Source organism: Rattus rattus, chromosome 5 (assembly GCF_011064425.1).
Source record: "Rattus rattus isolate New Zealand chromosome 5, Rrattus_CSIRO_v1, whole genome shotgun sequence".
Taxonomy (NCBI): Eukaryota; Metazoa; Chordata; class Mammalia; order Rodentia; family Muridae; genus Rattus; species Rattus rattus.
In genome coordinates, this window is record NC_046158.1 from 78412513 (window position 1) to 78430722 (window position 18210).

The window sequence follows — 18210 nt, forward strand, 5'->3', positions numbered from 1 at the left end:
TTAACTTGAGTATTTCTTATATACATTTCGAGTGTTCCGGGCAAACATCCCCCTCCCCTCTCCCCTTCCTTATGGGTGTTCCCCTCCCAACCCTCCCCCCATTGCCGCCCTCCCCTCAACAGTCTAGTTCACTGGGGGTTCAGTCTTAGCAGGACCCAGGGCTTCCCCTTCCACTGGTGCTCTTACTAGGATATTCATTGCTACCTATGAGGTCAGAGTCCAGGGTCAGTCAATGTATAGTCTTTAGGTAGTGGCTTAGTCCCTGGAAGCTCGTGTTGCTTGGCATTGTACATATGGGGTCTCGAGCCCCTTCAAGCTCTTCCAGTTCTTTCTCTGACTCCTGTTCTTCTAAGGCTAAGACCACCAGGCTCCTGCTACAAATATGGTAAACAAGGTCATTGAGCAAGGTCTTTCCCTAATCCCTGAAAGCCAAGAGGGCCAGGTCGTAGTGACATCAAGTGAAACACTGGGCAGTCAATTGCCCTCATGTTGTGCAGTACAAGGTGACATCATGTCCAGGTAACTCTGATCTCCTAGGCTTGGCTATGGATAAATGAAGGGGTAAGAGTTCCCTAGACCTGACCACCGCTGTCACCAGCAGGGAGCCCTGGGTAACCCTCATGGTTTGTGGGCAGTCCATCTCCTTCGTCTTGGACACTGTGGCCACTTACTCAGTCCTAACAGAGCTTTGGGGACCCATTTCTCTCTCAAGTTTACCTACTATTGGGGTAAAGGGAAAACCTTACCTTCTCACCAAACCCCACTGTTTAGCTGCATTTTTAGGAGTGTACCTCTCATACATTCCTTTTCGATAGTGCCAACATGCCCTGTCCCCTTATTAGGAAGGGATTTTCTAACAAAGTTCTTTGTCTTACTTCCTTTGCCACGACCCCATTTTCCTAAACTCAAGCTTCCAAGGAGCCCTTCTGCTCCTTCTAGTCAGCAAACCTACTAACAAAGACATGCCGTTTCCCCTACCAGCTTCTCCTATAGACCCTGAGTCTGGGAGGTCCAAAAGCACTCTGTTGCCTAACAGTCTTTCCAAATGGGGTCCAGAAGCTGCTCCATGGCCAGGTGCCAGGAACCAATCCAAATTTCTGTTTCCAGTATTGGTTGTCCGATTTATGTATTATGAACTCTTTACTTGCTTTCTCTTTGACCAGACAAAAATGATTCTAAAAAATGACCAGATAAGTATGGTGTCTGCCAATATTCGTCTTGTCAGATACATATGCTAGGATCACAGACCAATCACTTCTTCTATCAACAAAACAAGAGTCTCTTTTACTACATCGAAGATCCAACGAGTCCCAGATGAGAGATAGGAGTTGTCGGTAAGTGCTACCAAAAAAATCAAGCAGTGTTTTCAATAAGTAATATCTACATTCATATAAAATATGTCTCAATTTCCCAACCTCTAGATATCGAAAAGGTAGGGGAGGTAATCAAACACTTCTCCAAGTCTTTGACACCCCTCCTCATAAATGGCACGAACTTGTCATTCCTCCTTTTGCTCCAGACCTTGACCTCAGCATACCAACTCCTTACCATCACCTGTAAGGTGTCACTTATGGCTTCTCCAGTGATCCAAAGCAATAACCTTCCCTCACCCTTTGTAAGCTACCCTAATTCTGATGTCTTCATGATTACATACATTTCTGCTTTTGGTGTGGCAAACTGTTTTAAAACCTCTGGGACATATTCAGTAGGAATGTTAGGCTCCCTAGACTGCAATAGAACCACAACCCCTGATACCCCATCTCTGCCACAATGCCCAGTAGTCTAAAATAGGACAGTCCCCTGTGAAACCCAGGAGTATCATTGTTTGCCTGCCAGTTGGTCAGGAGTTTGCATGTTGTTACTCCTTTTCCATGAAATAGGGGTAATCAGGGAACCAAGCTCCTGCCAATCACTGTCATAGATATCAGAGCTGCCCATCATAAGAATGCAGTTCAGATCGTGCCTAAGCTGGTCATTGTCGGAATAGCCAAGTGGTAGCACTGGAATTGCAGAGATAACTACTTCCATGGCCCAATATAATAAGCTCAATTACAAGTTTGACAACAGTTCTCAAAAAATGTCTGAAACCATGCTTACTGTCCAGAAACAGATTGATGCTTTGGCAGCTGTGGTACTTCAAAACCTGATGGGGGCTAGATGTTCTGACAGCTAAGGACGTCTTTGCCAGTTCCTCCAAGAAGAATGCTGTTTCTTCATCAACCATTCTGGGATAGTGAAAAATAGCGATATTTTGACTTCTTCCTTTCCAATCTGTAACCCTTTGATCTCCTTTTGTTGTCTGATTGCTCTGGCTAGGACTTGGATATCTATATTGAATAAGTAGGGAAAGAGTGCACAGCCTTGTCTAGTCCTTGATTTTAGTGGGTTTGCTTCAAGTTTCTCTTCATTTAGTTTAATATTAGCTACTGGTTTTTGTATATGGCTTTTACTATGATTAGGTATGGACCTGGAATCCCTGTTCTAGGACTTTTATCATGATTCCCTGTTCTAGTACTTTTATCATGAAGGGGTGTTGAATTTTTTCAAATGATTTCTCAGCATCGAATAGAATGATCACATGTTTTTTATCTTTAACTTTGTTTATATAGTGGATTACGTTGATGGTTTTCTGTATATTAAACATCCCTGCATCCCTGGAATGAAGCCTACTTGATCATGTTGGATGATTGTTTTGATGTGCTCTTGGATTTGGTTTGCAAGAATTTTATTGAGTATCTTTGCATCTATATTCATAAGAGAAATTATTCTGAAGTTCTCTTTCTTTGTTGGGTCTTTGTGTGGTTTAGGTATAAGAGTAATTGTGGCTTCATAGAAGGAATTCGGTAGCACTCCATCTGTTTCAATTTCATGGAATAGGTTAGGATAGTATTGGTAGGAGTTCTTCTATGAAGGTCTGATAGAATTCTGCACTGAACCCATCTAGACCTGGGCTCTTTTTTATTAGGATACTTTTAATGAGTGCTTCTATTTCTTTAGGAGTTATAGGGTTGTTTAAATGGTTTATCTGTTCCTGATTTAACTTCGGTACCTGGTATCTGTCTAGGAAATTGTCCATTTCCTCCAGATTTTCAAGTTTTGTTGAATATAGGCTTTTGTAGTAGGATCTGATGATTTTTTGAATTTCCTCTGTCTCTGTTGTTTCATTTCTGATTTTGTTAATTTGGACACACTCTCTGTATCCTCTGGTTAGTCTGGATAAGGGTTTATCTATCTTGTTGATTTTCTCAAAGAACCAGCTTTTGAGTCTGTTCATTTTTTGTATAGTCCTTTTTGTTTCTACTTGGTTGATTTCAGCTCTGAGTTTGATTATTTCCTGCCTTCTACTCCTCCTGGGTGTGTTTGCTTCTTTTTGTTCTAGAGCATTTAGGAGTGCTGTCAAGCTGCTGATTTATGCTTTCTCATGTTTCTTTCTGCAGGCACTCAGAGCTATGAGTTTTCCTCTTAGCACAGCTTTCATTGTGTCCCGTAAGTTTTTAACCACAGGTCTTAGACCACCATGCAAATAGGGTGATGGACTGGAAAGGGAAAAAATGTTCTTTTGAAATCTGACTTAAAATGGCAAAGGCCATTTTTCTTTCTGTTGTACCAAACAGCATTGAAGTTCACTGGTTGGGTGCAGATATCTGCATCTGACTCTTTCAGCAGCTTCTTTGGTCTTTTAGAGGGCAGTCATGATAGTTCACCTTTTGTGAACGCCCCATAGCCTAGGTAATTGTGCCAGGTCTTAGGGCCTCCCTTTGAGCTGGATGCCACTTAGGACCTGATGCTGGACCTTCATTTCATCAAGCTCTGCTCCATTTCCATTCCTGAATTTCTTATAGACAGGGTCAGAGCTTTGACTTTGGGATAGCAACCCTATGCCTCACTTGATACTTTGTCTCTCTGTGGTAGGTTAGCGCTATAAGTTCCCTTCCACACTGTAGAGCATTTTATCAAGGATAACCCGTTGAGTCCTGAGAGTCTCTCACTTTCCAGCTCTCTGGAATATTCTACAGGTTTCTCCCAACCTCTCTCCACCTGAGTTTTCCAGTTATCTTTCTTCTGCTGGCCCTCAGGGCTTCAGTCCTTTTCTCCCACACAATACCAGATCATGTTCTTCTCTCCCCCAACCCCATGTCCTTATACATCCCCTGTCCCTCCCTCTCTCCCCCTCTTGTAGTTGTTTTCTTCTCTCTCTGAAGTGGGACTGAGTTGTCCTCACTTGAGCCCTTTGGTTTGTTAACATTTTTTGACTTTTATGAACTGTGTTTGGGTATTTTTGGCTAATATCCAGTTATCAGTGAGAACACCATCCATTTTTCTTTGGGTCTGGGTTACTTTACTCGGGATGATATTTTCTAGTTCATTTGCCTACAGTTCTCAGGATGTCCTTATTTATTCTAAATATCTGAAGTAGTATTCATTTGTAAATAGCATATTTTCTGTCAGTCTTCTGTCTGGGACATGGGTTGTTTTTCCAGATTTTACTATTACAAATGAACTGCTGTGAATATGGTGGAACATGTGCATTATTGGAATAGTGGAAATCTTTGGGTACATCCCCAAGAATATTTCTTGGTCTTTTATGTGAGTCTATTTTCTTTCTGAGAATCTCTAAATTGAAAACTTCCAGGATTGGTGTGCCAGTTTGTAATCCTACTAGGAATGGAGGTGTGTTTCCTATTTCTCCACATCCCAGTCAACATATGTATTTGTCCCCTGATGTTTTAATCTTATCATTCTGACTAATATAAATGGAATCTCATGGTCATTTTGATTTGCATTTCAGTGATCACTAAGGAATTTGAACATTTCTTTAGGTCCTTTCAACAATTTGAGATTTCCGTGCTATGAATTATCAGTTTAGTTCTATATATCGTTTTTTTGATTATTTTCTTTTTGGTGGTACCTCAAGTTTGTTTGATTCACATTTCCCCTAATGACAGTCACCAAATTGATGTCACTACTGAGGGATGCCAAGAGATGGATGCTAATAGGGTCTGATATTTTTTCTCATAAGGGACTCTGCAGAGCTGGATAAATACAGGCAGATGCCTCACAGCCAGCCATTGGACTCACGAACAAGTTTTCCCAATGGGGTTAAAAAAGAAATAAGGGTGAGACAAGGCGGTTTACATTTATTAGAAGAACAATATCAAGTAGCATGACATCCAGAGCTCCCAGGCACATACTACCAACCAAAGGCTACACATGGAGCAACCCATAGCTCCAGCTGCGTATTTTGGGCATCAATGGGAGGAGAAGCACTTGATCTTATGAAGACTCGATGCTCCAGTACAAGGGAATATCAGGGCTGGTCTGCAGAAGGGAGTGGTTGTGTGGGTGAAGAGGCACCCTTATGGAGGTAGAGGGCGGAGGGATTGGATAGGGACTTTCCAGAGGGGAAACCAGAAAGGGGGATTAGTATTTGTATGTAAATATCGAAAATATCCAATAAAAGAAAGAAAAAAGGGAAAAATTAAAAAGGAAATAAAAATGAAATCAGCCCATGTAGTTTCAGTGGGTTTCATGTTCTTTCTCCCCTTCTTTGACTGAGACTCTATAACCCTTACTAAGCTCAACTCCCTATGTATGAAAGGCTTTCTTTGAATCTTAAATCCTCCACTTTCATCTTCCAAATACTGAAACTACAATTGTTTCTCAGTAGACCTGGCTGGACTTAAATGTTAAGAATCTCAGTTTTGAGTGCATTCTTTACTTAGTTACTTCTAGGTTTCTTAGGAGAAACACTAGCTTCAGTGCTGCCCTGACCATCTAAGTTGTCCTGCTAACAACTCAGGTGGAGTATAAATCTGATTTCCATTAGTTTATACTAGAGAACACAAATAATTAATTATTAAATAATTCATTTTTAATTCTTGTTGCTACATAGGCCAAGCTGTTCAGAACTCCCATGAAGATCCCTTTGTTTTTTTACTGGTGGCAAAATCTCTGTTTTCTATGATATTGGCTTTATTGTGCATTTTGTAAGTAGAAGAGGGTAGTTGTGGTACTCTGATATACCATCTTGCAGAAATCAGAGTTGTGCTGCATACAGGGAGTTCATTAGATTACCATGTTTCCATGAAGCTTCATTAATTATGAGGTCAGCAGGAAGAAAGGAAAATGGTCCCATACATAAGATACAAGCCCTCATATATGATTGTATGTCAAACCTCCCCTTTCACTTTAAAACATAAATATGTAAGTTCTTCTTTTATGTGCCAACTGAATCAACAAGTTACCCTCCAACTTGCATTTTGGTCATGATGTGTGTGCAGGAATAGAAACCCTGACTAAGATTCCTGATAGACAACTTCAGCAACATGGCTGGATATAAAATTAACTCAAAATATCAGTAGCCTTCCTCTACCAAAGTATAAACAGGCTGAGAAAGAAATTAGGGAAATAACATCCTTCACATTAGTCACAAATAATATAAACTATCTTGGTGTGTCTCTAACCAAGCAAGTGACGTACTGTATGACAAGATTTCCAAGTATCTGAAGAATGAAATTGAAGAGGATTTCAGAAGATGGAAAGAACTCCCATGTACATGGACTGGAAGCATTAATAGAGCAAAAATAGCCATTCTGCTGAAAGGAATCTACAGAGTCAATGCAATCGCCATCAACATGCCAACTCAAATCTTCATACACTTAGAAAGAGCAAGTTTCAAATTCACTTGGGATAACAAAAACCAGGATGATGGCTTCACCCTCAACATTAAAAAGGACTTCAGGGGAATCTGCCATTGCTTTGACCTCAAGCTGTATAACAGAAAAATAATGATGAAAATTGCATATTGTGCTACAAGGCAGCAGGTGAATCAAAGAAATAGAATTAAAGATCTGAAAGGAGCTACGCATCTGTGACCATTTTGATGTTTTGATAAAGAACTAAACATCAATGAAAATGATAGCATTTTCAACAACATAATGATGGTTCAACTTGTTTAGCATGCAAATCAATCCATTCTGATTGTTTTGTACCAAGCTACGAAGTACAAGTGGATGAAGGACCTCCACAAACAACCACATGCAAGAAAGTAATACAACAGAAATTTGGAAAGTCTCAAACACATTGGGCACTGGAGAAAATTTCCTCAACAAACACTAATGGCTTATGCTCTAAGATCAACAATAAACAAATGGGTCCTCATAAAAAGTGCAAAAGTTTCTAAGGACAAAAGACACTGTCATTAATACAAAGCACCATGCAGCAGATTTGGAAAGATCTTTACCATTCCTACATCTGATAGAAGACTAATCTCCAGCCATTATCTGCTAGAACTATGATAATCTAACTCTAAAAGTCTTAAGGAATGTCCTAGGAATGTACCTTATCCACTGAATGAAAAATAAAGTGAAGCTTCCCTAAATCTATCGAACAATATATGTGTTAATATTGAAGCATACAACATAATAGGTTCTTTAACTACTAATATCTGTCCAAATATAATAAATAATTTAAGCTGTAAGCTATTAATTGAGGCATTGAACACAATATATGTGCTAATGTTGAATCTCTTAGGCTCTCGTGGTTCAAATCTTTGTTCACTTTTGCGATCTAGCAAATTCATGCAAAAAACCGGCCATCAATTCAGCTAAAACTTTTTATGGAGATTAAACCAGGAGAACTTCCCTTTTTAGCGCCATCAGATGCAATGATCAGTTTCTAAGCCTTTTACCTACTGAGAATGGATGCTCCTTGTCATCTTGGGTTCTTGACTACTTCAGAGGTGGAGAATATGGGATAGCTCTTTATTCTTAAAGCAAAAATCCTTAAGGCTTGTCAAGTTATTATTGTTAATATTATTTTTGTTTTGTTTTGTTTTGTTTTTTGTTTTTTGGTTGTGTTTTTGTTTTTGTTTTTTTTTGTTTTGTTTTGTTTTTTTTATTTTTTTTATTAACTTGAGTATTTCTTACATACATTTAGAGTGTTACTCCCTTTCCCGGTTTCCGGGCAAACATCGCCCTCCCCCCTCCCCTTCTTTATGGGTGTTCCCCTCCCCATCCTCCCCACATTGCCGCCCTCCCCCCAACAATCTAGTTGTTAATATTATTATACAGCACATTTACTAACCTGTTCATAGTGCTCTCCATTGGAACAAAAAGCTCTTTCTCACGTTATGATTCAGGGGTCTTTGCCTCAGCAACTCCTTCTACTAAACTATGGTTCTCCCTTAAATGTGTGAAGTCCATGGTCTTGCATAATTTGAAATTGTGAAAGAATGAGTTTCACACTATCTTTAAATAGAAGAGCATGACTGAAGACTCCTGTAAAAAAGATCCATGGCCAGGAGGTGGCAACCTTTTCTGCAGTCTGCTCAACCTTGTACAGGACTTTATGCATCACTGAAAGAATTTTTAATATGAATGGTTGTCCAGTATTGAGCAAGTAGATGTTTCAGTGAAGCCGTTGAGGGTGTGGTTTTGTGTTCTTCTGAACAGTTTAGCTGTCTCCATTGGATTGATTTAGCCTTGACACTATATATATTAATTTTACCAGGTTCCAGGTTTATTACTCAGACTCTTAACTTCCAGCTTTTTCAGCATTAGATCCTGGAATGTTTCTCTGTTCAAAATTCTAAATTTCCTCTGGTGGGTATCATCAGGCTTTCTTTACTTTCACTATGGAAAAGATATATTCTTTTTCCATTTTACATTCTTCACTTGCCAAACACTGTCTTGCATTCTGTTTCTTCCGTATCAGCAATGGGTGGAGGATCAACCCTTGGCATTATTCACCTCTTCCTTCATCCCCTCCTGCATATTATACCTACTTCCTTCATTCTAATGTTAAAAACAATTTTGGTGAAAAAGAACAACCTGTTTTCTAATCACTAATCAATAATCAATAGTGATCTTATCACACATTCTGACTTGTCTCCCTTTCCTCTGGTATTCTACCTGGTTGGCTTCTACTTTTATTTTTCTGTTTATGTTTATGTGTGTCCTGGATGCATGTATGCTGGTGAGACAAGTCCATATCTGTTGTTACTGGTAGTTAAGTGGCCATCAAGTACTGTGTAGATCTAGAATTATCAATGTTTTTAGCCATGTTGGGCACTAGAAACAAAAATAGATCCTCTTTAAAAGAACAAGTGCCTTTTATTCAGTGAACATATCTTTGACAAAAAAAGTTTTTCTATTCAACAAATTTATATAGTTTATTCTTTACATTCTATACAGATGTATTTAATTTTACGTATGTTAATCAAAAAGAACCTGTATTTACCACATACCTGATGATAGTATAAATATGTCAAGTGCTACAGATTCTTCCTATTGAGTCTTGATTCTTTTAAATCTATACTAGAAGCTCAGTCACTGAGAGCTGCAGGAGAAAAACCATCAAGGATCTTCACCTTCATATCAGAGAAAGAAGAAATTCTACAAGTCCTATTGAGGAATCCAAGCAGAGGCTTCCATATGTGCACATCAGCGTTTTGTTTGCCTGGAGCCACATGCTCTACCTGGCTTCACTGAAGGTACTTGTATGGCCCAGCTTCCTTGATTATGGAGAAATAAAGATATGGCTTACAGTGAAGAAAGGACACTCTGGGGATTAGTCTAGCCTCTATGTGAACATAGGTCCATCACTGATCTCTTTTTATATTTTCATGGAGCTATTTCCTCTATTCTGGTTGTTAAATGGGCATGAGAGACGACATGGGGCTTTCATCAACAATCCAATCTTCAAGCCACTCAGTCTACCCTGTATCATTTGCTCTATGGTCATGGAGTCTGAAGCAAATTGTAGTCTATAGAACACAAAGGGCAAGATAAATTGCTATAAGGAGTACTGTTATTTTATCTTTTCACATTTGAGAGTTTGGAAATAACTGTAAAATATGCTTAGGACTAAAATACAATATTTTGCTACATGAATTTAAATGTGTGTGTATTGATGTAACAACTACTGTATATCCCTTCGATAAGCATTCAATGTCTATTACTCCTTTGAGACATTAGACATCATCAGTCACTGGAAAAAATTAGTTTCACTGACTCACTTAGAAAACATGGAGGGGGTGTTAGTGTATATATCTCTAATCAGAAATTCTACCAAGTTTTTGTTTTATGTAAACTATGTTGATATGAATCAAATAAAGTTTTGTTTACTAAATATATAAAAACAGAAGGAAGTGAAAATATATTTATGATTCTTAAGGTCCATGAAACATTTAAAGTCTGAATGACCACATAGCAGAGTAAGGGCTGCTGCTTTTGATAATGTTTAGGGTCAAAACCTATGAGAGATGATAGGAGTAAAGATCTGAGACATCATCAGAGAAAGATCACCCACAAGATGGGAACCAGTAATGCATAATTCAGAACAGTCATGAATGTAGACAGTCACATCAACTTTATATAGATGAGAGTTTAGTGAATGTTGGTCCTGTTACTTAAGAATCACATTTTTTTTTGTTTTCCTGTTCATCGTGTATTGAGTTTTTGCTTTTTCTGTATGTTTCCTACTTCATATTAAGAGGATTAGAGGAGGGGAGCAAAAGGGAAGACACTGTGTTTCCGATAGTTTTTCCAGGCATATATAAAAGGGGCCTATGTACTGTTTTCTAGATCTTTTCTGGTATAGGATTGTGTCATAGCAAACAGTTACTGTATGAGGTGGAACTCTCTTGAGGAAAGCATGGCAGAAAATTTTAATGAACATAATACACTCTTTACAGGAGCCTGGGGTGACACTGTTCTTCTCTTTCTCAAGAGAAATAATCACATTTCCGGTCAGAAAAATCTATGCATCCCAACTTTCTTTCTAAGTATGGCAGAGACATCATGTCTTTATTAAATTACAGAGGCAAGTCAGCCAAGCAGCTGTGCCAGACTGCGTGATTTGCATATCAGAGGAACACAGTCCACTTAAGTATGCCTTCTTATTAGACAATCTGCACACTTTGGTATTCAGTCCCAGAAAGGACACAAGCCAGTCATAATGGCTCCAGTTCAACTCTTAGGGCTGCTGCTTCTTTGGGTCCCAGGTAAGATGGACAATATCAAAAACACTTTCAGAAGTGTGCCTGGTACTTTGAAATGTTATTTTTTTCATGTTATTAACAGTATGTGCTTGATGTGTATTTCCAATATCAGCCATGAGATGTGACATCCAGATGACCCAGTCTCCTTCATTCCTGTCTGCATCTGTGGGAGAAAGAGTCACTCTCAACTGCAAAGCAAGTCAGAATATTAACAAGTACTTAAACTGGTATCAGCAAAAACCTGGAGAAGCTCCCAAATGCCTGATATATAATACAAACAATTTGCAGACGGGCATCCCATCAAGGTTCAGTGGCAGTGGATCTGGTACAGATTACACACTCACCATCAGCAGCCTGCAGCCTGAAGATTTTGCCACATATTTCTGCTTGCAGCATAGTAGTTTGCCGCACGGTGATACAAACCATAACATAAACCACCCACAGATGCAGATGTGTGAGGTTGGGTTTTCACAGCTGTTCTTTTGGTTTCATTACTGACATAATGTCTCAGATGTAGTCAGGCTTTAAAGAGTTTGCATGGTTTGGGCATGAGAGTCCCATGAGGTTCTTCTGTACCCTGTATGCTTCAGCAGTACAAACATTACTTAATCTCTGTAGACTTCATCTACTGTTGCCGTCATTGTACCTGAGGAATCTAAGTGATATTCTCAGAAAAGCTATTGAATGGCATTTGGGAGGTACAAAGTAGGGGTATGCAATGTTGAAGCTTAAGACAGACAAAACTCTAGTGTTCATTTTGAAATTGGATCTTAGTTGCATGTCAAAGATTTGAAGTGTATGTGGTCTCAAGACCTATTTACAAACATCAGTATTAGGGTTTGATGCTTTCAGGGCCTTTTTGAATTCTTGTCTTTATGTAAATTTTACTCTATCCAAGCACCTGTTTGAAGGGACTAGTGGATTTTAAAACCTTATTTGTCTTCTATAATATAAGACTGGCTCCATATTTTACAATTAATAATTGCCCTTCCATTTGAGTAGATCCATTAGAAGTGTTTATGTGTTTGGTAAAATAATTTTTACCTGTAATTTTTCACCAATTCTTTTTTAAAAGCTATTAATAAACATGTGTAGTAATGGAGTACTCCTCTGGCTTCAAATCCTAACCAGCATGAACTGTCACTTCAGTTTTTGATCTTAGCCATTCTGGCAAGTGTAAGATGAATTATCAGGGTTACTTTCATTTGCATTTCCTTGATGACTAAGAACTCTGACCATTTGATTAAATGCTTTTCAACTATTCAGGATTCCTCTGTTTAGAATTCTTTTTAGCTCTGTGCCCAAGATTTAAATTGGGTAATTGGTTTATTGGTGTCAATATCTTTAGTTCTTTATATTTTTTGGACATTGTGTGTTGGATGTCAGGTTGGTGAATATCCTTTCCCAACCTGTAGATTGCTGTTTTGTCCTATTGATAGTGTACTTTGCTTTTCAGAAGCTTTTCAATTGAATGAATTTCAATTTAGTGCAAACTTGTTCAGCCACTCTGGCAATCAATATGATTATTTTCCATAAAATCTGAAACAGTTCTGCCAGAAGATCCAGCTATACAATTCCAGGGCATGCACCCAATGTATGTTCCAACACACCACAGGGACATGTGCTGCACTATGTTCATAGAAGCTTTATTTGTATTAGACAGAAGCTGGAAACAATAAAGATGTCCTGCAACCAAAAGATGGTTACAGAAACTGTGGTTCATTTATGCAACAGAATTCTAACCAACTATGAAATACCAGGACATCATGAATTTTGAAGGCAAATGAATGGAACTAGAAAATGTTTTCCTGAGTGAGGTAAACCAGGATCAAAGGGACAGGCATGACAGGAGCCTAGCATTAATGCCTTTTGAGAGGCTCCACCCAGTAGCAGCAGACAAAAGCAGATGCAGAAAGTCTCAGCAAAACAATGAACATAGCACAAGGAGTCGTTTGAAAGAGTTTGGGGAGGGATTGAATGACCTTCAGGGAAGTCATAAGAACTCCACAAGAAGACTAAAGAGTAAAATAGTCTAACTTGGAAGTTCTCATAGACTGAGCCAGTAACCAAAGAGCCTGCATGGCTGGAACCCAGGGCCGCTGCTCACATGCAGCAGAGGTTCAGCTTAATCAACAAGCACTTTCCCCAACAACTGGATTGGGAGCTATACCTAAACTGATGCCAACTTGTGGATTCTATTTCCATAAATGTGCTACCTTGTCTGGTCTCAGTGGGAAAGGATATGCTTACTGCTGCAGAGACTTAATGTATGAGAATAAGGTGATAATTGGGAGGAGTGGAATTTGCCCTCTCCGAAGAGAATGAGATGGGGGCTGTGTGTCTGAATAACCAGGACAGGGAGCAGTGATTTGGATGTAAAGTAAACAAACAAACGAACAAAAATGGAACAAATTTATGTAGAGATTTTTCAACAAAATATAATTCCACACAATTTTTGCCTTAAAAAGATTTTAAAACACACACACACACACACACACACACACACACACACACGTTTGTGTGTGTGTGTGTATTATCTTCATCTAAACACAGAATGAACCTCTATGAGATAGAAATAATTCATCTTACAATGTATGATCAAAGTCTTCCCAATCTCTTTGAATTATGACAAAATAAGACCCTGAATTTGGTGGAAGCTTTAGGTCCATGTGTAAAATATCAGCTTCTATATTTACGTTTTGTCAATAGTCTACAAACCATACTTTTTGATAATTTGGTTTTAATGCTTCACTATCTAATTCATACTCATGTAAAAATAAAAAGTCTTCTTGTCCTTAGAGTTCTGGCTATCACACTCACCTAAATTATAAGATAATTTTGTTCAAGCAGCTGATGATATTCTGCTTCATCTTCTCCAAACCCCAACAATGAGTGTCCTTTCATCAGGAACCAAGGATTATAGTCCCTGACAGTATTTCAACAATCTAGCAGTTGTGCTTTAAATATAGCTCTACATTGTTTTAATTATGCAAAAGTCAGCATATAATATTGACATACCCAATTTTTGACTAATTTTTCCTGTTTACATCTTTTGGCAGGCTGTCTATAATCTTTCATTTGATTGTCTTCAGGTCTCTTTCATATGCCACTTGTGAATATTCTCCTGTGAAAGCAGGAGATTGCCTGGGAATGAAAGGAGCTAAAAGGAATGAGGTAGACCACAGCCTATCGCTATGTTGTACTTATTACTATATCCCAACCTGTGGTTTCTACAAAGCTTCTAAACTTTTAGTTCCAAAATAAAAAGCACACAAAGCTTTTATGTTTACAAAAAAACATTAAACAGTACAAAAGCTTGGCAACTTCCTACCCTCTATGCTGTTAGAATCTATTTTCCTATCTATAAACCTGAGGTATTACATACTGTTTCCTATGGGCTGCTCTTAACTGGCCATCCACAGGGTCACATTTTCTTTATTTCTAAGTCATGGGACTTCTTCTTCCTCTTCTTACTGGTACTTCTCTGACCCGTCCAAAAAGTCCATTTATTCAGGGTCCTGAAGAGGCACTACCTGAGGGTCAGGTGTGGGGGAGAAAAGAAGGAGACCAAGCAAGGTTCTCTTGTCAAGGTCTCATTTATTGAGAGGAATGTACAGCATTTACAGCTCTGAAGCAGGAATTGAAGCAGGAACTGAAGCTTAGGGTGGGGGAGTACTCAGAAGTTCCCAAGGATATAAGGTGAATCACTAAACTGCAAGATATCCTCCTTAAACAAAGAGGCAACAGTCTTCTGGGGACATATTCTTTGAGAAGGTCTAGCCCTTCTCAGGAATCTGCTCAGGGCAGGACACTAGCTTTGCTCAGGCTGAAACATCCTGTGATTGTTCCCTGAATCTTCCTGGGAGAGGCTTTTGTCCAACAATCTCATAATCTTACAGCAGCCACCTTAGGGGTGAGCATCTGTGGCCATACAGCCTTGAGCTATACAGTCACAATGCTGCCAGGCCCAAATCCCATATGGCTCCCTACACTTCTCTCCAATTTTCACCACAGGACACCTTAAGCCCACCTGTGTCTCTTCTGCACAGGTATTGAGTATTGACATCATCATTTAACTCTCAGAAATAATTTGGGACAGAGTCATTTAGCATCTTTCTGCAAACTCTCTTCTAAATCCAGTTTTTGGATTCAATATTATCATTGAAATAAAGTAGCATCAGACAAACTAACTGCAATGCTGCACACAGTATGCATTAGATTCTGCTATATTGTATACACAGATTCAATAAAGGAGGAGGTGATCCAAACCAGGCAGTTTGAATTCAGAAAATCATGATTAGAAACACCAGATTAGACAAAACTTGAATAAATAAATGTTTGTGAGCAGCTCCTTGAAAACTTACTCAGGGCAAATTAATTTAAAGACCATTGTCTAGCATATATTTACAGATTATATCTTAGGGAAGCATGAAAACGAGGCAGAAGACAATATGCAGATTGAGGGTACACTAGGAGCAGATACTCTCTGTGCTCTTGGAATTTTCCTCCGCAAGACTCAGCATATCCTTTCGTAAAATTGAATTAATTTCCCATGTTCCAAAAAGGAAAAAAGGGTTAACAAACATGAGGCAGTGAAAGGAGGGACTAGTGAACTGATGGTAGGAAGCATTAGGTGAATATACCCTTGATACAAGCCTGATAAACACAGTATCCATCAACTCACTCTGGCTCAATAGGAAAGAAGCACACCAGAATAGGGAAGGTTAGCTATATAAGGAGAAGTGATAGCAGGACAGTATGTTTGTCACAAGGAGGCAAAGTGGGTGTGGTGAGATACAATTTAGAAACATTAGCATATTTTTCACTGATCTAAAAACAATTCTATTATGACTTTGTTTGTTTTTATTGCACTTGTACACCATTCTGTGTATTAAAGGGAATGGAGCAAAGAAGAAAATGATTCAGCAATGAAAAGAGCCTGTGAACTTCTTGTACTTTTGAGCCTGTGCTGTTGTAGATGACTAGGTCTTAATGAGATAGTAGCATGGAAAGCATTATCCAGAGTTATTTAAAATCCCATGCTACTTGCAGGGCTCAAGATAAACTTTTTCCTTTGTAGAAAACTATGCTTCAAATTTATATTCTGAGACAACTGAAGGTGCTTATTCAGGATTAGTTATTCAGATTATCTGTTGTGGTTTGCCCTGAAGTTACTGTATTTTGATGCTAGGCTCAAGATAAACTTTATCCTTTGTAGAAAACTATGCATCAAATTTATATTCTGAGACAACTGAAGGTGCTTATTCAGGATAAGTTACTCAGATTATTTGTTGTGGTTTGCCATGAAGTTACTGTATTTTGATGCTAATTCCACTGCCCCAAGGACAGCAGCCTAGTCACATACTGAGGAATCAGTTGCCTTCATCAGAGCATCCCCATTGAATTTGTAAAGTACAGGTGAAGGGCAGGTACAGGATAGAAGGAGGCCTGTCATTGGAGGAGAAGGAAGGGCGGGCAGGAGAGAAATTTAAAGGAAGAGGAGGAGACTAGAACAGAGAGAGAGGGATAGTGGGGAGAAGTCATGGCAGGTGATGTTAAGATTCTGCTCCGTGAGGCAATGATTAAAACAGAGACAGAGGAACACCCATTCAGAGCCTGCCCACATGTGGCCCATACATACAGCCACCCAATTAGACAAGATGGATGAAGCAAGAAGTGCAGGCAGAAAAAGAGCCGGATGTAGATCTCTCCTGAGAGACACAGCCAGAATACAGGAAATACAGAGGCGAATGCCAGCAGCAAACCACTGAACTGAGAATAGGACCCCCGTTGAAGGAATCAGAGAAAGAACTGGAAGAGTTTGAAGGGGCTTGAGACCCCATATGAACAACAATGCCAAGCAACCAGAGCTTCCAGGGTCTAAGCCATTATCTAAAGGCTATACATGGACTGACCCTGGACTCTGACCTCATAGGGTAACAATGAATATCCTAGTAAGAGCACCAGTGGAAGGGAAGCCCTGGGTCCTGCTAAGACTGAACCCCAGTGAACTAGACTGTTGGGGGGAGGGAGGCAATGGGGGGAGGGTTGGGAGGGGAACACCCATAAGGAAGGGGAGGGGGGAGGGGGATGTTTGCCCGGAAACCGGGAAAGGGAATAACACTCGAAATGTATATAAGAAATACTCAAGTTAATAAGATACTCTCAGGTTTTAGTAGAAGCAGCAGCCTACCTCTGTGCCATTCTCTTCTGTTTCTATAACACAGAAACACATATTCTGTTTATAAGCACATAGGTCACTGTATACTAGATGTCAGCATTGCATCATCAGCTGGGGCTATACAGCAAAGTGAAAGCCCTTTATACATGAAAAGTCACTTCAACATGGAAATGTAGAATCTGCATTATATTTATTAACTGGCTTATATAAAGTGGTATCCAATGGTCAGTAATATTTCTGCTATATGTAAGGCAGATTCTGTTTATAACCTAGAAACCAGGGCCCATCTGGCAATAAAAACACAAAGCAACAGAGCAGGTGTCCTTGTGACTTGTTTCCATAGCCCAATTGAATGATAAAAAGTGGTTCTATAGTCCTATCCTTGTACCTGTTTGTAGTTGCTTGTTGATACTACACTCTCCTATTTTGATTCTCAAATCTCATTAAAAGGTCCTTCATTATAAATACCTCATTAAATGGTATTAAGCAATTCCATAAGGAATCTAAAGGAAATTGTTGGGGAAAATAATCTTTAAACCAATAGCTTTGAGTCTATATAACCAAGCACTAACTAGAAATGAAATTAGCCCTCCATCTTTTATATTATTTGAGTTGAAATTCATTTGTTCATTAAAGAAACAGAATTTAAAAGACAGACTCAGTGTAGTCAATGCCATTCTTTTTTTTCTCAATATATGACTTAATAAAAATTCTTGACTTGTTAAAAAAAAACCTGTTAATTCTCTCACTACCAATACTTCCAAAATTATATTCCCCCACATCCTGTTTTATATAATGTTCTCTATTATAGCCTTGCTACACGACATGGAACTATCAATCATTTTTATAAATGTACCAGGGCTGATAGGGTAGGAGATAGAAAGTCACAAATGTTATGTTTCAGGGAGCAATGAGTATCAAGACCCATGTCTTGAGTTTCTTGGACCGGTCTATAAAGAGTATGGGGTATACACATGTGCTGTGAAAGAGCGCTTAGAATCCCCTACTTCTATTATCGATTTACTTG

At 39.0% G+C, this 18210-nt stretch overlaps 1 protein-coding gene across 1 annotated transcript; it reads left to right on the forward strand.

Moving 5' to 3' along the window:
- The first annotated feature begins 382 nt into the window (after positions 1-382).
- On the forward strand, positions 383-11500 carry LOC116900905. The gene is made up of 5 exons (XM_032902573.1): positions 383-519; positions 602-728; positions 1322-1334; positions 10970-11005; positions 11115-11500. The coding sequence occupies exons 1-5, from the start codon at positions 383-385 to the stop codon at positions 11498-11500; spliced, it is 699 nt and encodes a 232-aa protein (XP_032758464.1).
- The last annotated feature ends 6710 nt before the right edge of the window (positions 11501-18210 follow it).

Bases quoted from the DNA above. Each gene is read 5' to 3' on its own strand.
- LOC116900905 (XM_032902573.1), top strand. From the start codon at position 383: ATGGTAAACAAGGTCATTGAGCAAGGTCTTTCCCTAATCCCTGAAAGC. The intron at 520-601 runs GTAACTCTGATC...TGTCACCAGCAG, and splicing joins CAAGGTGACATCATGTCCAG to GGAGCCCTGGGTAACCCTCA. The intron at 11,006-11,114 runs GTAAGATGGACA...TTCCAATATCAG, and splicing joins GCTGCTTCTTTGGGTCCCAG to CCATGAGATGTGACATCCAG.